Genomic DNA, 22,573 nt, shown 5'->3' with positions numbered 1-22,573 from the left:
TTTTCTAAACAGAATAGTTTGCGCGAGAGACATTTCCAAAGTGGTAAAATGTGTGTCCCTGTAACTTCTAAAATAAGAGAATGATAAAACTGAAAAAAATATATGATGTACTCATGTACATTACCATGCAAACTTCCACCTAAAATTGGTTTGAATGAGATCTAGTTAGTAGTTTTTTTTTAATATGTCATAAATCGTAAACCGCAATTTACCTTTCACTCACGTTTAACATAAAAACACATTGTTAAAATTATGTAATGTACGGAACCCTCGGTGCGCGAGTCCGACTCGCACTTGGCCGGTTTTTATACTTTTAAGACACGTCATATATTTTAATAATGTTGATGTGGTTTCCATTTCCATAAATTTCGTAATAAATTATTATTTTTAAACATGGTGGTTATTAATAACTTAGGTAAAAGTTGATGATGAGACAGACAACAAAATAAGTAAATACAGACTAATTTAAGAATTAAGTAAGGTTAGTTAATGTTATAAAGCGTATTGCAATAACCTTGTTAGCTTATTGTTAAAAAGAGATTTCTTTTCACAGCGAGTAGCAAGTAGGCAGATGTGAAACATATCATTTTTAAATGAAAAGATAGGTAGCCCTTTAACATGATTTCTTGCAGATTACTTTTGTAATTTTGTGCTTAAAGCCTACGTAATAAGTATGCACAAAGAACTTTGACGGTTACAAATGTAAAGATATAAAGTGTCTCGTGCAAAAATGATCATAATAAACCAGTAATGAACGAACAAAACATGGAATCTAACGGTCAATTAGTAAACAACACTAAAAACGCAGATGAAGAAAAAACGCCAGAAAAAATAACCATAACTATAGACCAAACGGACGGCGGGAAAACTGACAACAACGGAATAAAACCACTAGAAGTAAAAAAACAAAATGGCGGAGAAAAAGGAGATTCCAAGGACTTGTTGGGAGTTCCAAGGAATGGACACCGCATGTCCTTTATGGAAGAGGAGAGTGCGAAAGAAAGGATGCGGCTGTCACTACTGAAGCAATGCTCCGGGATTCTGAGACAAGGAGACCAGAAGTACAATAAGGAGACCCTGCACAAAGCATTTCAGGATGAGGTAAGAAGTTACGCTTTAAAATTATTCTTATGGTAGTTTCTAAATTTAAGTGATTTTAATATCAACCAGTGTTCAAGAATACTCAACCAATTCAATCCAATCAATTCAATGAAGTCAATTTCGGAGTTGAATGAAAGCATTGAAAACGTGTCGGAGAACGAAGGTAGTATTAGCATGGATGAAATTGTGAAAGTGTTGAAAAGAATGAAATCAGGGAAGGCTGCAGGGTATGATAGAGTTTCTGTCGAGATGCTGAAAGCTGGACAAGGCATTGTAGCAAGTCAGTTGTACCGCCTTTTCAATATGTGCTTCGGAACCGGTCTAGTGCCCAGGGACTGGTGCAAGGCCGTCATTGTACCTCTTTACAAAGGAAAGGGATCACAACTGCATTGCAAAAACTACAGAGGCATTAGCTTACTCAGCGTCGTCGGCAAATTGTATGCAAAGATATTGATTGAAAGAGTAGTGAAAGAAACCGATGAAAAAGTATGGGATGCACAAGCGGGATTCCGAAAGGGTATGGGATGTACGGATCAAGTCTTTTCCTTGCGATGCATAGCCGAAAAGTATTTGGCCAAAGGTCAGAAGGTCTATTGCGCTTTCGTGGATTTGGAAAAGGCTTGTGACAGAGTGGTAAGGAATGAACTTTGGTCGGTACTGTCGGTGTATGGATTGAGCGGCCGTCTCATTCAGGCGCTGAAATCGCTCTATGAGGATTCTAGTGCTTGTGTGAGAGTAAACGGGTCGTACACTGAGTGGTTTAGCATCGAAAAGGGTGTTAGGCAGGGATGTGTAGCGTCACCGTGGCTGTTTAATCTGTTCATGGACAGTAGTTTGCATGATTTGAGAAATGATGAATGTGGGCTGAGAATGAGTGGGTTACCCGTCAAATGTCTTCTTTACGCTGATGACCGGGTATTGCTAGCGTCATCGGGTGAAGAGTTGCAGAAGATGGTAACTAGAATGCATGGATCTTTTGAAAGGAAAGGAATGGAAATAAATGTAAGTAAGATGAAAGTTATGGTATTTGGAAAGGAGTAATATATGACAAACTGTGAAATTTTGATTGGTCAAAAAGAGTAGAACAAGTGAAAGAGTTTGTGTATCTGGGAACATTATTCACTAGGGACGGTAAGCATGATAAAGATATTGAAAGGAGAGTGAGTGCTGGAAATCGCGTGAATGGGGCACTTAACGCTTTTATGAGCAGCCAGAAGGTGTCGCAAAAGGCACGGTTGGCTGTGCATAGAGGGGTGCTGGTGCCTACACTTATGTATGGTAGCGAAAGTTGGGTATGGCAGAAGAGGCATCAGAGCCAAGTGAATGCAGTGGAAATGAGAGCGTTGTGAAGTGTGTGTGGTGTTAGATTACAAGATAGAATTCGGAACATTGTGATAAGGGAAAAGTGTGGACTGAGCGAAGATGTAGTGACAAAAATTGAGAAAGGTATGTTGAGATGGTTTGGACACGTGGAAAGAATGAGTGAAAGAAGGCTAACAAAGAGAGTGTATAAGGGAGAGGTAGAAACGGGAGTTGGAAGGGGCAGACCTCGGCGGACTTTCTCTGATCAGATCGGGGAAATCCTGAAGAAAGGCCAGGTCAAGAGCACCCTAAACCGGCGAGCGTGTATGAGGAATGTTATGAAAGTGAAGGAAGCGAAAGAGGTATGTCAGGATCGTAGCAAGTGGAAATCCGTGGTCTCTGCCTACCCCTCCGGGAAATAGGCATGATTATATGTATGTATGTATGTATGTATGTATGTATGTATGTTCAAGAATACTAATTTGTTACTCATTAACAATACTTGTATTTCACGAGTCTTATGTACGATCTTAAATAAACATTTCGAAATAATGTTTGTATATGTTAGATACCCATCTATGTCGCATTAGCACCTAAACCGCAGCAACGAAATAATTTTATTAGTCGTCAACGGAAATCCGTCTGTTAATCACATTAAGCTCTGCTGTCTGCACAGTCGCTAGATTAGAAGCAGCGTGACAACGTTTGTATTTTCATTACTTGTTGGTTACTTTATTGGTTAACTTTTTTTAAATTTGTTTTTTTAAACAACGTGCATTTTGTGGCAGATTTAAAAAGTCACGGCTCTTATACGGAGTTTAAATATATATGTAATGCCTGAAGTAGGTAGGTAAGTACTAATACCTATTGTACCTATGTAGGTACAATATATTCTTATTGACACCCTCGGAAAATGGAACTTATAAGCATTTAGTACACATATATACACACCTTAACCTAAATCTTAGTCAGCCCTAGTTTATACTAGGGCTGACTAAGATTTAGGTTAAGGTTGTATTGTAATATGGGTACACCTATGTGTAGCTATGTGACTGACCTTCACCTTGACTAAACGCAAGTAACTAGGGAACTGAAAGAAGAACTACTATATATAAATATATAATTAATATTATTTATATTAATTCAGTTTATAATTTATTTTAATATATAGTAGTAGTAGTTCTTATATAGTAGTGTGACTACTTAAAAAATACAAATCAAAAATAGTTCATAAAATAATTTGATTTGTTCCCTAGTTGGATAGATGGCAGCACCATCTCTCTCAGTATACCGTAATCTAGTAAAGGATTCGTATAGAAGGTGCAAACACGTAATGCTCGCCGTTAGAGTTGGTTAAAGGCGCCTAGCCTTTCAAAGATAGCATACACCAGAGAATTTGGGACGGGAACTGCCGTGGCCGGGTGGTCTAGTGGTCAGGACGTTAGTCGCGTAAGCTGAAGACGCGGGTTCTATTCCCGCCTCGGCCACCGGTGGACTTGGTCACTTTTTCTTTAGTGTATGATATCTATTTCAGTTTATAAACGCAAGTACTTGGCAAATGTATGAACTCGCAATAAACAAGCCCCGATATGAAGGCCAGTTACCTACATTTATCCCGCAGTCCCACTACCCGTATTGATCTTATTTATTTATATTATTATTATTATTTTGTGGTAAACAATAAACTAATTCTTATTCATGAAATAAAACTATGAAAACGGATTATATCGCGTATATTGAATTTATAATACATCCCGACGTTTCGAACTCTTTACAGCGTTCGTGGTCAACGGGTGACTGAGGAAAAATTACAAAGTGCAAAAATACCCACATACTAAAATAATGAACAATCATAGACTACAAACTTTAAGGCTGGTTGTACATGCAAAATCGGTTCATAAGGCTAGTTATACACTACAATTATTTTCAAGTAAAGATACATATACGCGATAAAAACTACGCCGGCTCCAACCCTACACCACGGACCCGAGAAGATTTAATTCCCTCCTAAATTGTAGGAGGGTATCCCAATATGGGACCGGCAACAAACTCGGCGGGACACATCTTTTCAAAACAATTCTTAATAATTCTTATTCTTATTCTCTAAAAAATGTAGCATATAGGTCAACTTTTATTGCTTTCTATTTCTTATGACCCTGCGACTCTTACTGTTTTCAAACACGTTACTATATTTTTGATGTACCTATGCTGGTATTACTTTCAAATTAACTATTAACGTGAACCCGAACTCGTTGAGGTCAGTGCGGTAATAAATTGTGCTTAATGGTACGTGCCAGAAAAATATCGATTTAATGCGATGCGACGCGTTTGTGTAACTCTTGTCTAATAAACTTTGTAAGTACTAGTTTTATGTATGATAAATTAAAGAAAAGATTATCTCGGCATCCTTTTTAAGGCGGTTCCCTGAGCCAGAAGGCGAAAAATCTCCTTATATGATCCTGTTTTTCTAAGAGGCGTTGATATTCGTAGACGTGGAAAAAATATATGTAGTTCTTGACTATATTATCTTTAATATCATAGCTTCCGATACACGAATTATGACACTTCGCTCGATACAATTAATTCGCAAAGTAACCTCTAACTCGGACTTTTAATCCAACTTTACTCGGTTATTTATTATGTGATACTATAAACAATAAAAGAAGAAAAAACAATCTTAACTTAAATAATAATTTCATAGCTTTCGAATTTCGATATTGTAGGGTAACGTTTTTAAAATAAATAAAAATCGTAAAAATTCGACCAAAATTGACACTTGGCGCGCATGATCTTTCCCGTTCTTTCTTGCGAAATGTGACAGAGACAGCGGCAAACCGATGGAACGGCCTTAACGACCCACGCGTTCGTTCGTCGTCAAAATAGTAAAAATTAATATTTTATATTATGTAAATTTTATTGATGTCTACATCGAAAAAGATATTCCGTGTGATCTAGAGCTAAGACAAGTTCAAAAGAAAAGAACTGACGACGCAGTGGCCGTGTGTTATATTTATATTACATGAACCATTTAGAGCCACTTTTGCCCCTGCGTAACTCCAAATCTATTACACATAAACACGAAATTTGGTTCATTTATTAAGACACTTAAGGCTAACTGGAACCCCAAATTTCATGAATACCAACGAACTAAATTTGAGAAAAGTAACATATGCAAATATAATATAGCCTGTACTGGCCTGTAGGTACGTAAAAACTAGCCAAGTCAATTCCTGAACTTTAATCACAGCCCAAGTGAACTAGAACTTAGCACTCATATAGATATCAATTCTTTTGCCGGCGAAGTCAACAACGACGCATGAATATTCTTAATGTTGAACTTGGCTCTCATTTCACATTTGTGTTTTTGATGAGATTACCGTTTTACCTACTGTCTGAATGTCACTGACAAATGGGTCTTTAGTGCAGTCGTAACTTATAAAAATCGCAAAACTTACGAAACATACATTACTGCGTTGCGTTAGGTAGATAGGTACATTAGGGAAATATATAACTTTTGCGTTGGCGCGTCTTTATTAATTAATAGCGTAGTTAGTTCTGCTTTTCTAATAGACTTATGTTTTCTGAGAACGATAATTATACTCTTATTACTTCGATAGATTTATATTAATCTCGTATTATCTTGCTGTCAAAATTATCAAAAACACGCAACTTATATTTTGCACAACAATTACTTGCACTTTTATTGCTCAAAAGTATCCCAAAATATCCGGTTCTTTCGCAAATGGCATGTTATTGACAATATCACCTAAAAAGGATGGTAACTGCTGTATTTGTGCCTTGTAAATACCGCCAAGTACCTCATCATTTTTTACGAGACGAAATTACAAGTTTAAAAATATGATGTCAATCATTGCAATGACATGATGACGTCCGAGTCCACTGCATTTTTGTTTTATTTACATGTTATGTTTTGTTTTATAAGTAGATACCATATCTACCTCATTTACCTGTGATGTAACCTACGGACAACGAAATTAAACCCGGTTTAAACGCTCGAATTCCCCACAGAAGAGTATTTGTCAAAAAACAGTAACATTTCGCCAAATGTTAAATTATGAATTCTGAATAGTGAATCGTATGATATGACGTCATGTGTGACAGTGACAGTCAGTGGTAGCATTGACTATCAAGCCTGTAACAATGGAGCTGAACCAGATTCCTAATCACATGTCATTACCTATAGAGTTACCATGAAGCCTACTTAAGAGCTTTTTGCGAACGATTTCACTTTCGTTCATCGTTGTCATCACAATTGAAATTAATCCATGTAACCTTTGTATTAAATAACGAGAATAAAATATATTTTTGGAGTTATAAAATATAAGTAGGTAGGTAGGTATGTATCTGCATAGGTGCCACGGTCGGTGTCAGTGATTTGTTCCTACCAAAAAATCTGTTGGGTTTGAATTTAGGGCGTAATCAAATAGAAAGGAGTTGATGTAATGAAAATTAAAAAAGGTGATGTATTATGAGAGTATTGAAAGTTTTGTGGTAAAGTCCAATCCATTTTTCCGATGTGGGACTACCGTATTTTCCATTTGCTCTATTTGGTTTTGATTTTAATATGCTATCATTAGGAATAGCGACGGTCAAAGATATGCTGATTAGCAAGGGCCAGTTACACCAACCACAATTGATGGACTGATCATTGTCACTCAACAAGAACTATGAAAAATCCCATACAACACAATTTTGCGAACGTTTTAAATGTGACAGACGGTGCAACCGACCCTTAAACTTACCTACGTCTTTTAGTAAACTTACGCCTACGCAAACACGAGCTTACAGTAAACTAATTTAATCAACTTCAGACCGTAAAATGTCTATTTTATTTCATTTCGTAAGCACGCGGATCGATTTGATTCGCGAAAGTGAATGGGATCGATTTGAATGGGCTATATTTGCGCAAGTCGGATGAACGTGTTATGTGTTCACTGACGGTTTAACATTTATTAGATCTTCATAAAAAAAGTTAAGTGCGGGCTGGTTTAGTCCATTTTAAGCTGCGGTAAAATTTTGGAGATACAGGTAGTATAAATAAACCCTTTTTTGGAAAAGGGAAGTATGCCTATTGTGTCTCGTATTTGCCTACGTGATAAATCATGCCTTGTTCTCCATTAGACTTAGTTTTCGGCGGAGTCATTGGCAGTTTCATGAATCCTCTGGGAGCGGCGAGGTTTTTATAAATACTTGTACTACCAAAAACTGTTACTTGCTTGCTAACAGTGTACATTTTGCCTGAACGCAAGCTTGCAAGCAAGCAATTATATTTGCTTATGGATGCTTGCATCTACAAGTGTCGCCTAAAGCCACTCTAGCAAACTGTAGGAATAAGACGTTTTGAAAAATTGTCTTTCAAAATAAATTTAGAAATACTAGGAAATACTAGACGCAGGTGTCACATACGACTCGTCGACCTTACATCTATATTTGCGCTGGGTTTACAAATGTGGTTTTGATGGATAATAAAAAGTTAATTGAATGGAACTTTAGTGTAGTCTGCACGATTTCTATTATTACTACCTATATGAACTTTAAAGTTTATTTTGTAAGTAATTTCAGTGTTTATGGCAATGTTTTATGGTCAGTGAAGGTTAGGTACCTCATTAATATAGTGTGAGACATTTCATAATATTTTTCAACACACTTGCTCAAAACGACGTTTTTATTCCACCGATTTTTGGCTCATAACCCTAGATATTAAACACGCGTGCTCTTTCAGTGTATTATTCCACTCGTGCTTTTTCATTATATTATCCGACTGAGTTAAGAAGCTAACTGATTGCTAATAATATGCATGGAAAGGGAGCCTTCTTTAATTGGTCGGACTGGCGGGCACGGGCGCGCCCGACCGCCTGCGCAGTGCGCGGCCGGGGCGAGCGAGGGCCGGCCGGCAGTACGAGTATGACAGATGAAACACACAATACTAACTGTTTTAACTATTAAAATTTGATTAATATGAAAGTTTCTTTTTTTTTCTCGCAAGTGTGTTGAAAAACGTCGTATGAAACGCGTGTGCATTGGTCATTACACACATCGGCTTTCTTATTGCGCGTTAGCTTACAGCTCGCGCGCACAATATCGCCTCGTGTGTAATGACCAACTTAGCATACTTGTATCATAATGTACTATTTTACGTCTAGGCCTCATACTCACGAGCGCTTTTTCAACGCGCGTTAAAGAAGCGTTTGAATGACACAAATGGAAACATGTGTATTTATTCACACGATGGTGGTAGCGCTTTTTATCAAGCGTTGTTGGATTTTCAACTTTACGCTTGGTCTTTAAATCGAATTTAGCGTGCGAGCAGATTCAGCAAGCGCTTTTTTAACGGGCGTTGAAAAAGCCCTCGTGCGAATGTGGCCTTACGGTACCAATTACGTTTGAGGAGCGCAATTGGACTTTATTATTTGCCAGTTTGGGCAGCTTGTGACATGGCCGTAATATCACAAAACCTGCCTTTATTATTTTACCTTATGTATTCGACTTGCTTTAGTATTGCTGTCGCAACTAGAATGATAGATGGCTGGTAGAGAATGCCTTATGGCATTAAGTTCGCCTTTTGTACACTAAGTTTTTCTGTTGTATGACAGTACTATGATATGAAACATTTCCCGCTGTTGTAGCGACGCCACCAACGCTGCAGGAGTAACGCGCTGCACGCTGCTGCAGTCGCCAACCGAATGTACCATTATATTCTCAATTGTTTTTTTTATGTTTCCGAAAGTAGAATTAATTGAAATTAACATTGTTAAAACAACTGACTGCAATCTCGGGCGGGCACTTATTGTGAGGCAGGGAGGTAGGGGGCGGTTTTGGCTAATATTCCTCTGTCCCAACCAAAAATTAGGCTCTATATTTAGGCTAACTATCGGAAACCCAAGAAACAACTTTTATTTTTCTGAGTTTATAAATTATCGTCGATATCACCGTCACCCCTATTTCATTCGGACATCATTGTAATATTGTTAATGAACAAATAAATAAAAATAATGCTTATTCAAAGGTATTCATGTTCAGACTTAGAGTGATGCAGGCTTGAAGGTGCTCATCGCTTTCTGATAGCTTGCAATTAATATTTTTTCATTTCTCATGCTCTGAAAGTGGGTAGTTGTTGTTCTAAAAGGGTTTAGAAAATAATACGTTTCTGCGCTAGAGCACTACTTTCTAAGTACCTACGTCTTTTTTCGTTTTTTTTACGATAAGCAATAAAAGTTTTGGGCGTAAATGGATTTGTTGTACAATTTTCATTTTGATAATTAACTTCTCATTACATAAATAACGATATTTTAAACTAAATTTTTAATTGAAAGTACCCTCAAGAAATACCTATTACCTACTACTGAATTTTATACTTAGCCATTTTTTTAAATACACATGTAGGAATTTTACTTTCCTCGTATTCGAAATGAAAAGTAGTGTTTAATTCGGGTGAAAGGCACCATTTCAGCCTCGGACTATTTGGCTATTGTACTACCTCGACAGAAATGGGTCGTCTTTCATCCCTTGTTTAACAATCTATTTGATAGCTCCAATCCAGGAAAATCTACCTACATATTATGTGTTCTGTACATTTCTAACTTTCTTACTATGTCCAGTATGTACTTGCCTAAATTAACTCTACATTTGTCATACAAAAACGCAACAAAATAAAAAGGGAGAGATTTAAAAAAACAATGTCAAAAACTGAAATTAAGAAAAGATAAATGATTACAATTGTAAAATAACCGTCATGCATTTTACCCGGATCAAAGGTGCCGAAGAGACCTGTACCGTTGGACCGAGGACGACCGAGTTATGTGCTCGAATATTTGAAATGCCGTTGTTACCTTTTATTTAATTTATTAATTTGTACAGATAGTTATTTTTTAAGGTAGTACCTTAATTGTTCATATTATTCAATTGTATACAATTCAACATAGGTTTACTAGCGTTTATAAAATATTTTGCAAGGCTGTGTGTGGTCCCTCTACGGTTATTGAGTGCCGGCGAGTCGAACGCTACAGAACCAGTCTAAAATGTGTCATCGAGATATTCGAGATGGGTAAAAAAGGCGCGTTATCGCACACGCACACCTACACTGGTTTTTTGAGCGTTGGACTAGCCCGCGCTCAGGTGCCAATTAGAATTACACGACCCTTTTTTTGCAGGTAGTGGCACGTGCCGTTTTACTTAACAATAGATAAAGGATGAGCCGTTCGGGGCCAGCTACAAATTGAACGACTACGTGATTGTGCTATTATTAGTTTTTAAAATTGTCTTTGTAATTGTCCGGGCGCGGTGCCTGCCCATATTCCTAAAAAAAGCTTCCTCTTTTTCCCGCATCAATTGATTTTGAGTATAGTATATAAAACAACATGAAAATCACGAGAGCACCCTAAGAATTAACCTTCCCCTTTTTGATCAAATGTAGAATAAAATATGTGCATTATCAGTTTCTGTTCCTGCGTCCGCGCACCATACACGAGTCATACATTATTCATCCACATATTTTGGTGTGAGCAGGACAAAAAGCGAATTCGTTAGTTTAGATTGAGTGGTGCGGCGTTGATGGACTGTTGCCCCGGCAAAAACGTTGACGTGTGGCTCTATGATATAACAGGCTTGGTTTAAATGGGAATAGTCATTTTTAATGGGCAGAGATTTATAGATAATGCGAGTTTGAAATGAGACATGATACCTTTTAGATAGTAAATATGGTATTATAACATAAATAAGCGGAGACCAATGGCGTATGTTAAGTTTTCTTCTGCAGTATCGGTATAAAGAAAGTAATTGCTATCTTAGATTACGATTGCAATGACAATTTAGAAGCTTTTTTCTGTGAAGGTCATGAAAAAGTCCTTGCGGCAATACATTAGTCGTATGTTGCGTTCATTGCATAGATAAGAAAAGATTGCAATACATATTCCCCTGTACCTATTAGTTTTTTGCTTGATAGAAACAAAGAAATAATAAAACCATGGTTTAAGTTTTTTGTAACACTTTACCAGGCATCGTAAACTGCGAGCGAAATCCATTTAAATGACGTACTTTGACTTGACAACAACCCTAGTACTTTAATGGATTTCGCTCGCAGTTTACGATCTTTGCACATTACCTATGTAATGCACCAAAATGATATATATCATTGGCAAACTGTGGCGCTTTTTTCGGTGGAAGACATAACATTGGAGCAAGTGATGGTGGCCTAGCGGTAAGAGCGTGCGATTTTCAATCCGGAGGTCGCGGGTTTAAACCCCGGCTCGTACCAATGAGTTTTTCGGAACTTATGTATGAAATATCGTTTAATCGTATCGGATCGTAAATCGTAATGGATGAGTCGCTTCGATTTGAAGCTCATATAAATACTAAAATACCAAAATGCTATGGTGCACTAAATTCATTATATAAGCTTAGACCCTACCTAACACAAAATGTTCGCGAACGCTTGTCAGATGCGCTAGTTTTATCCCAACTGGATTATGGAGACGTTGTATATGGGCATTGCATAAGAAAAAGAACAGAACGAGCAATTCAACGTGTGCAAAACTCATGCATGCGTTTCTGTCAAAATATCCCTCGCCGCTCACATATTAGCCCTTACCTTAATAAAGCGGGAAACTGAATATGTCACACAGAAGAATATTAAAGCTTGCGGCAATGGTATTTACGCTTAAACAATCTGGTATTCCACCCTATCTCGCGCGTAAACTTGAATGGAAGCCTAACCGAAAGTTGAAACGTTTGCGTGAGCAACAAGAGCGTATCTCTCTTCCACTACTCCGGCTTCAGTCATTTGGAGGCAGTTTTCGTTATGCTGCGTTTAAGTGCTGGAACAATTTGCCGCCACCAGTAGTTAACTGTAAGTCCCTGGCGGTTTTCAAACTACGTTGCAAGGCTTATTTACTGGACCTCCAAAAGGAAGTAACGTACACTTTTGGTTGAGTGACCTGCTCAATAGATATTTAAATTTAGCACTTTAGTTAGCACTTTTTTATCCACTGCGCATTGCTCGGTTTTGCTATCAAGTCATGTAATAGTGTAAATGTTTATACTGTCCTTAGCTAGATACAATTACGGCGGTGGCAGAATAACAGCGTCCGTTGCTGAAAACCTTTGGGGCTGCTGTGCCCCGAAGCCTTTTTGACACAGACACCAGCTGAGCCACCTTCCTTTTCAATTAGTTTGTAAGCATTATCGTGTACTTTTATTATGTACCTATGTTACAACTTCTTGAATAAACGTCTTTTATTATTATTATTATGTTCGTCCTTTACATAATCTCGGGACCATGGGGTCCCGGACATTTGGAAGGCGTGCGTGGGGCCGAAGCCAACACGCAGAGGCCCCTTGTAAAAAGACAATTTACTCTAAAAGGTGATGTGACACCAACCGATGATTATCCCTGTATGCACTATAGTAGTGCACCCAAGGACAAGCCCCGGTTAGTGCAGGACTATTGCAATGATAAGAAACAAAATAAACTAGACTATTGTGTTGAGATGTTAGTGTACTGGTTACCGGGTCTATGGAAATACTATGGCACCTGCCCCAATCTATGTTTAAAAACACGAAAAAAAAAAATGGACAGGTGGTGACTCGCCAACTCACAATATGGGTCCCCGAAAACGGCCGCTCGCACGGAGCGACAAGGGGACAACATCGCGTGAGTGGCTCAGGGTGTGGAGAGGTGTGCACCGCTTTCTACCCAGTGGCTGTAAACACTCACAGCCACTGTGCCAACTCGCGTCTTATGCATATTTCACTTTATTATTATAAGTATTTACCAGTTGCTTTTCGGTGAAGGAAAACATCGTGAGGAAACCGGACTAATCCCAATAAGCCCTAGTTTCCCCTCCGGGTTAGAAGGTCAGATCGCAGTCGCTTTCGTAAAAACTAGTGCCTACGTCAATTCTTGGGATTAGTTGTCAAGCGGACCCCAGGATCCTATGAGTCGTGGCAAAATGCCGGGATAACGCGAGGAAAAAGTAAGACATAACTAATATTGGAGACCTTCTGCTTCTACGGTGAAAAGCGATACCATGATTAAAATAGTTACAAGTTTGACCTGTCACCTGTCACACATCACAGCTGGCATTGGCTCAGCTATGACCATTGGCCGCCCCGGACTCGACACCAACCAATAGCATTGCGTATATCGAATGACCCAGATCCGTCATTCAAGTATATATATTATGTAGTAAATAGTTTTTATGTACCTTGAATGTATTCAAAGTAACTAAGTTTTTCGATCGTGTCGGTTGCATATTATTATAAATTTTATAAAATAATTTTAGCTAAATTAAGTCTGACCGATTGTTATTGGAATCCCATCATGTTTTTCTGCGGTCGGTTCAGATTTATTTATTATACTTATTAAAGGCACAAAAAGGCTTTAATGCCTCATGGTATTCTCTACCAGTCAACCATAGGGCCATACAGAAGTGTACATTTTTTAGGAAGCTTCTGTCTAATACACTTCAAGACTATAATGGAGTATCTTAACTGGCCCAAGTAACGAAAGTAAAGTAGGTAACGAATATAATTTAAATGATCAAGATAAGAGATGCATTGGTAATATCGTGAAACAATAAACTGTGTTAAGGATATTAGGGCGGTAAGCTGGCGTAGAGGTCGCAGGATATAATTGAAACGGTGTGTCACATGACTCACTGTAAGAGTTCATAGGCAAACACATAGCTGACCGCTATAATCACACAGCCAGCGACCTACATCCTCGCTCGTTTGTCATGAGGCAATGCTGATACCTATTCGAGGACTAGCGAGCATACATTACATGTCACACGGTAACTTTACTAATATCGCATCTCTTTCGATTGCTTGATTGTAAAAGCGGCGTTATTATTTACATTATAAAGTTCATAATTGAGAATAAGCGAGGAGAAAAGTACGAGGTTGATAAAATTGACAGTCGATACGTGACACGCTTTGTAGGTCGATATAGAGATATAATCTAATAGCTTACAGCTGTGCCATGAAACTTAGATAGTATGATAGTAGGTTTTGATTTTAATGCGGTTTGATAATAACACGTGCTCGCGTTTAGCCTGTAGGGGCAAGGCTCGAGGGAACGTCGTGATTCGTTTGATTCACGGGAGTGTAACATTAAAATCAAGCGCTTACCGAGGACCATGAGTAATTATAAGAGTACAGTCTGATAGATCTATAAATTTTGAGATTATATTGCTTTAGTTTGCCTAAAAAATAGACTACCCACTAGTAGGTGGGGTAAGTAGATTAGATATTACTGCAATGCACAGATGTGCGCCGTAACTTATAAGTATCTAAGAGCTTCAACGCGCTTATAAGCTCATAATTCATAATTTATTTATTGCATCCATGGTTTACATTTGGTGGTACATACATAGTGGGTTTCACATGGACCCTGGTAGGGCACAGCAATAGTCATAACTTTACGTGTTTAGGTGGTGAATGAAGACTGTTTGATATCAGTATGACCTGGCAGTCCAAAAAAACTGCGGTATAAGCAGTAAACGGTCTGAAATGGAATCACAGACCACCTCAATTACTAGACGAAGCACATTTAATTTTAAGACAATAGAGGTCACCATACATAAGCGCTCCCGTACAAAATTTAGTGTGGGAGCGAAACCGCTTATTTCAGTTGCCCCCACGATTACGACCAGTACCACTTTAGGGGTATAACTGGTCTGTTATAGTATATAACAATGTAAAGTACCACTGAGTTTACTTGACTGCTCAAATGGAAATGTTTAATTGATGACTGAAGTTATATATGTGTATATGCTATTTCAGATGCCTACAAACTAAATCCACTAATAATCATACCATTAAGCAAAGTAAGTTTATCGGATATAGGATCCTACATCTGTCATTATCGGTCACACACATGCACTACCTACAACAAACATTATGCCTACACATACGCACACAAACAAATATTATCGGTCCGACAGCTGAAGGGGGGCTCCGACATTGCTGAAATTATTGGAAGCGCCTTTCCGATATCGGATGTCGGAAGGCAAGAAAACAGCTGCAAGAGAGTGCCATTATGGCATCAAGTCCGCTTTTTTGCGTTACTATCGTTTTTTTAGTAATAATGACTTATTAAATGAATAAGTAAATACAGAAACACACAGATGTCTTACATTTAATTCCATCCGACATCCGATATCGGATCGGGCAATGTGAAAACGTTTTTACACTGTTGACGTTTCTAACTGTACCTATTTGTGGATGTATTCATGAGCTGCATTATGTATAAGGTCCAATTACACTAGTTTTACGCAAGTTTGCTCTAATGAAGTTTGACGACTAAATTCGTCATTTCCCAGCGCAAGTTTAGGGTTCCGTAAATTATTCAAACATCCAATTTTAGTTACAATAATGACTTAAAAATTTATGGAGTGCTGGGGATTTATCTGCGCGAAATACATAATATAAAAAACGGCCAAGTGCGAGTCGGACTCGCGCTCCAAGGGTTCCGTACATGACATAATTTGAACAATGTATTTTTTATGTGAAACGTGAGTGAAATGTCTTAAAAAACCCGTAGGGGCCGAATCAAAAACTAAGTAATTAAATCCGACTCACGCTTGACTGCACATTTCTAATAGGTTTTCCTGCAATCTATAGATAAAGATCTATTTTGTGTATTTTTTACAAAATTTTAGACCCAGTAGTTTTGGAGATAAGGGGGGGGGGGAATGGTAATTTTTTGCTTATTTTCTTGAATAACTTTTAAACTGTTTATCATAAAATTGTAAAAAATATATATTTGAGATTCCCACAATGAGCTCTTTCATTTGATATGTAACACGATATAGTTTGAAAAACTTTATTTTTTAATTTTCTCATTTACCCCCCAAAAGTGGCCCCCGTGTTTAAAATTAATTTGTTTACGTTACATGTCCGTCTTTGGGTCACAAACTTACGTATGTATACCAAATTTCAACTTAATAGGTCCAGTAGTTTCGGAGTTGACAGACGGACAGACAGACAGACAGACGCACGAGTGATCCTATAAGGGTTCCGTTTTTTTCCTTTTGAGGTACGGAACCCTAAAAAACGCTTAATCCCCACCACTCCATATATTTTTAAAGTATGTATTTACATATATATATGTTTTAAAAAACTAAGCCCATACAAACATGAAATATTAAATATAAAACACGATTTAATAATAAAATGCTTTAGATTTTTAGGAAAAATAAAATCAGTTGACTCCAATTTTTTTGTACCTAGAAAAATTAATTTGATCGTATATAACGTCCCACAAAATAATACACTATATCTTCAAATAACATACAAAGAACCAACAATCATATTTTTTGTAGTTTTCTGTGAGATGTAGTTAATATTTATCTACTTGTACTAAAAGTTAATATTTTACTCTGAAACTGGTGGCGTACCTACCTATAGCTATGCTCTTGACAGCTATGGACTCACAACTAAGACCAATATCGATAAATTAGAAAATATGCAGATCAGATTTTTAAAATTACTTGTTAATCATAAAACTAAACTCAAATGTAAAGGTAACTACAGACTTCTATTCAAAATTTGCAATATTTTACCTGTCAGTTTAAAACTTAAATACCTACTTACTTGCGATCAATAACCATGGCCGGCAGGAGCTTAAGAGGCCGGTGTCGATTTTAGTCGCAAAAATGTAAAATTGATAGATTTCGTCGATGAAATTGTACACCTTATGTTACCAAATTGAAATAACAAGTACTGGTTTCTATTAGCACGTCTTCTTATCTTGCCTTTTATCAGATCAATTTTTTGAAAACAGACTCACTAAATTAGTAATGATTTTTTTCTGATGGACGTTTAGGTAAACGCGCGTAAAGCACTGATTTTGACGCTCTTATTTGTAAATTTCGTAAAGTTTGGACTGCTAAAAATGGTAAATTTATATTACACATATTCTGTACTTGACCTTTATCAGATTACATTTTTGTTATATGACTTAGAGTTCGAGGAAATGAAAGTTAAACGAATTCAATTTTCTCCAGAAATTACTTCAAAACAAGTTACAATTTCTCTGAAAATCGACTTAATTTCAACGTAATTTAAATACTTGAACAATCTACGACATTTGCTGAAACTATTCTTATACATCAATTTGTATAATTTACCACCATAATTTTTTGATGAATTTTTAAAAACTGCCCCTTCTCTTCATATAAATATTACCGGTGACGCACGCTCGCGACCTCATTATTAAAAGGCAAGATGAGAAAACGTGCTAATAGAAACCAATACTTGTTATTTAGATATTACGTAACAAAACGTGTATAATTTCAACGACTAAATCTATCAATTTAAAATTTTTGCTCCAAAATCGACTACGGCCTCTTAACTCAGAGGATGCATTAATACCAGTTAATCACACATACATCACAAAGGCTGTGACTTCAGGCAAACTATGCGTTCCTAGAATTAATAACTACTACGGGGATAGAACCCTTAGAAAAAGAATCCCATACTTACTTAATAGTTTGTCCGAGGCCATAAGATGTGAAAATAAGAAGTCTAAATTTAAATCTATGTTAAAAATACACTACCTCAATATTTTGGAGTAATTGCACTAATATACTATTATATTTAAGTTAAGTACATATGTAACTAGAGACTGATGACCCCACAGTCAAACTCTTTATTGAGTTTTGCGGGGCTATGATTATAGTATGAATACTCTGTATTTTATTAAATAAATAATAATAATATCACCAATGTGAAATACTTATACTGATAAAAAATGAATGTCTCATCTAGTAGGTACTTGGTCATACTCGTATTTACTCTTACTGACTAAATATATATAATTACGGAACCTTCCTATCAATCGCCAAACCTAACACTAACTAGCAACTAAGATATTTAGTTTTTTCCGTTAAATTTCATAATTAAAGCGTATATAGCCCGAACAGACAGACCGGTGATTGATGGTTTTAATTATAGGCTTTTTACGGAAACTTGGGATAAAGACCCACGAGTGCGCGGCGCGGGCGCGACTGCCTCGAGCGCGTTCATCTGAATATCACAACTGGATCAATTAAGGTTTTTGGATTTTTATTGCTTAATTGCTTAGGTTTATAGTTAAAAACCGGCGTTTTGTAGGATGCGGGAAAAATATAGACATACTTTAAATGTAAAGTGTGTGTGAAAACACTTAAATATTATTTTTTATTAATGAGGTATATTTTTCTCTCAATAGGCGGAAAAACTGAGTTAAAAAAGTCAGAACCTGCATGTTGTATATAATCTACAACAACCAGATTCAGATTTTTCAAACAGATTTTTTACTTAATTCATAGAATAGTCTATTGATTCAGGTTCAGGTGTTATGGTGCGGAAATCCATATTATTGGTTTAATTAAAATCATAGAAAACAACTATGAGCCTTACACTTATTAAGATACTGTATCTTTGGTATTCTTGGTGCCTTTCCGGTTTAAGAGTAATTTCGGAAATAAATTTTCAGTTTCAGAATGGGATTCCCCCAGCATCTAATTAATGTAGGTTAGTATAATGATGTATAATGGACTCTTTTGCTGACTTTAGAGCTTTACCAAAGAGATAGGGCTCTATATATGTAAAAAATGCGAAAATATTTTTGTAAACCTATTAGATGTCAAATAATTTTGGTGCTTTGTTCTACTCGCTACTCTTGATGCTGACTGTACCTATATATACTGACGGTACATAACTATTTAATCTATATGAAATGCAATAATAAAAGTCAAAACAACGCAATCAATCACTGTATTTGATTTAATTGCGATCGCGATGATTGATCAGGACGAGTGAGATAAAAAAAGATCTATTAGACAGATATAAAAAGCCTACAAGTGTTAGCGCATTTATAATGCTTGCCTTCGAATCTTTATAGCGAGAACTAGCGGAGCGAAAATCCAAAATCAAAATCAGGAAAAACCAAGGTTGAATTTTTTTTTAAATACATTTAGTATTTGATGTACATGGTTAAGGTAGCGCTCGATATTCCAACGACGAAGCGAGGAAGTGGAAGACCACCTACCTGGCTGACGACGGTTCAGCGAGACCTGAAAGAGCTTAATATAGACGCCGACATTGCACTCAATCATGCAGAATGGAGGAAAAGAACAGGGAAGGCCGACCCCAAGTAAATGGGAACAAGGCCTAGCAGGATGATGACATTTAGTATTTGAATAATGACATGTTCAGGGTATTCATTGCACACTTGTGTTCTGTGATTATCATACAAAAGGGTAGGTGTAGTTGCTTACTTAATGCCAAGAGCAATTCTATGATAGTTACCTACCAGGCAAATTGCAAATGCTGTACATACCTGTCCTGTAATGTACGTGTGGAACTGTGGATATAAATCCACAGTTCCACACGTACATTAAATTTCGAATATAGAGAACTTCATTGCTTGGGAATAATCCCAAGCAATGAAGTTCTCTATATTAGCTTCTAGAAGTGTTCCAGGGAATAGTAATGCTAGCTTTCAGTCTAATAGACGATAATTTCATATTGTGACGAGCTCACAGTGAGAACGCGTCAAGCGTCTCTATAGGTATGTACATATGTTTCGTAGAGGTACCTACGCGATTTTGTAGAAATGACTGACATTGGGTATAAATTTATATTTATTTTAATGTAGTATGGCGTCAATAATTTATTTTCTATTTCTATGACATAATTTTACTTTTATCTTATTACTCTACTACTTCTGAGTGACATTATGAAGAAAATAAAATCGGCCAAGTGCATGTCGGGCCATGCTTAGTGTAGGGTTTCGTAGTTACCATTTTGTCAGAAAAGGCCAAACGTGGGCTACTATAATAGTAAGTAAATATCATATATGTAGCGCTCATGAAGCGGGCTACCGTCCCACTCCCTCACTCTCACTGCGGACAGCAGCGTATTGGAGGATGAATTTATCGCCTTTCTGGCGGCGGCGCTCCTCGCTCTCAGCAGCGCGGCCCAGCACGGCGCGCGCCCCTTCGCGAACATGGTGCTCGCGCTGCACCAGCGCGGAACGGCAGCCGGAACAACGCCCGCCCAGGCGTTATTATACTGTACGCGCATATCTCCCACTGCTGCACAGCACAGGTGTAATCCGACCACAACTCCACTGTGTAGACGCAAGTACAAAAGCTTAGGAATAGCTGCCGTTTCCAAGTGGCAGTCATGTTCTAATAACAACAGCTATGTAAATGTAAGAGTGACGCAGGCACGAGTCTATTAAACGTATTCATCATATCCCTGTGGTAATGATATGATTTTTTTCTCGCCGATCAATGCATTGATTGACTATTCTTAGTAGCTGCTTACATTGTAAATGGATGCACATACACAAAGGGGGCGGTGCGGGAACCCCGACGGCGACATTCTTCTACTTGCCCGACAGCTAGATTAGCATTGTACACGCCGGTGGCCTTAATGCTGCTTATCTGATGCATTCGATTTAAACAATAAAAAAAAATTAGCACCTAGATACAAGTTTCTGAGGCTTCGTACCCGAAGGGAGCCAACCCGAACCCTATTACTGATAGCTTCCGCTTTCTGTACCTATATACTCGTATGTCTGTCTGTCTATTAATCGTTCATCAGCGCGCTGCATTTGAGATTTGTACGTAGAAAAACTTAGTGTAATTAAAATAACGAAGTATATATACACATCATGGCAAAACATTATATAACCATGATTCGGTCTAAAGAAAAAAAAAGTTAATCTCAATGAAATAGTTATTTGTGCAACAAGAGAGGAAAGTTGGTTTTTCTTGCGAGTGTTTATTTTGAGTCCCGAGAAAGCGAAAGATTGTATAATTCAATCACGAGCGAAGCGAGTGATTCTAAGTTAGAATCTTGAGCGTAGCGAGGGACTCAAAACCACGAGATGTAAAATAACTTTGCTCTCGTGTTTCACACATAATTTTTCACCTTAGTAGTGAGAACATATTAAAGGTTAAAATGTAATTCGAATTACACAGAATAAAAAAACATGTAATAAAAGTATGAAGTGGCAGTTCATGACTTTCACTGAATTAAAAAGCTACTTTGTTTCACTCCCTGGAGTGAGGAAAGTCGCACTTTCCTCACTCCAGGGAGTGACGAAAGTAGGCTTGTTCGAGCTGCTGAGGTGAAAAAATATATACCCTCCAGGGCGAAATATACGGTTTCATGATAGTTGATAATTGTACAAGTAAAAACCGTATCATGTAGGTATTATTTTGCTGTATACAATTTGACTTGTCACGCCTCTTGTTAGTTTCCTGAATACCAAAACGAAGGTAAAATATAAAATGTAAAACAAAACTTTACACAGACAGACCACACGCTTTTTGATTGATGCATCAATGTTCCTCAATATACATGTTCACAAATTATTCAGTCAGAGAGCAAGGGACAGACGGACAGCTAAACATTTATTACACTTCTCGTACCTAAACGTAAACGTTTTACCAGTAGGTAAAACTATATTTAGTATAGCCTCCTAAGTCCCAGGTGCCTCTAAAACTAGTGTTAATTTATTGCTAGGCATTTCTAGACAGCGCTTTTACTTGTAGGTAGAAGTTGTCAGTTAACCATTGCAGAGCAGACACTGTCAGTAAAATTACATAATTATACATATATTAATAATTTTGTTATTTCTTTGTTACATCCCAATTTTAATATAACTTCATTTAATTTCAATAACTACACTATTAATAGTTGGTACCTATTCGCAAAGTTAAAAATACCAAAAATAAATATTGTTCTTAGTAGTGCACTTACAACATTCCAAATATCCTTTTAAGAAAATGATAGAAACGAGCATAGGTAGTACCAACAACTAACATTTATAAATGTATATCATACTTTACAACTAATCAGAGTCATTCAAACATTTCTTGATGTCACCAATTAATTCCAGTGGATGACAAATCGACGCCAGTGTTGCCACATAGACTCATTGTGATCTACGGTGATCCATAACGCTGCTCTATATATCGTCGGGTTATAGATCATCGTGTGCGCAATCGGTAAATGTCGTTTGACATGTCATATGTATTGAATAGATTTATAGGTTCAAGCGCTGTTCAGACATCAATGTCGTATGAGAAATGTTGGAATAATTTATTTTAAAAGGGTATTTTATACCTACTAGAAGACAGAAGCGCAATGT

At 37.2% G+C, this 22,573-nt stretch overlaps 1 protein-coding gene across 1 annotated transcript in view; it reads left to right on the top strand.

The window, feature by feature from the left end:
• Positions 1–678: 678 nt before the first annotated feature.
• Positions 679–22,573, top strand: part of LOC134752917 (NADPH oxidase 5) — a 66,663-nt gene continuing 44,768 nt past the window's right edge. Inside the window, exon 1 of the mRNA XM_063688703.1 lies at positions 679–1,101. Coding sequence (XP_063544773.1) covers positions 751–1,101 — 351 coding nt within the window. The 5' untranslated portion in view covers positions 679–750. The remainder of the gene's footprint in view (positions 1,102–22,573) is intronic.

Source organism: Cydia strobilella, chromosome 2 (assembly GCF_947568885.1).
Source record: "Cydia strobilella chromosome 2, ilCydStro3.1, whole genome shotgun sequence".
Lineage (NCBI taxonomy): Eukaryota > Metazoa > Arthropoda > Insecta > Lepidoptera > Tortricidae > Cydia > Cydia strobilella.
Note: the sequence above shows the minus strand (reverse complement) of the source record. Positions and strands in the feature narration are given on the sequence as shown.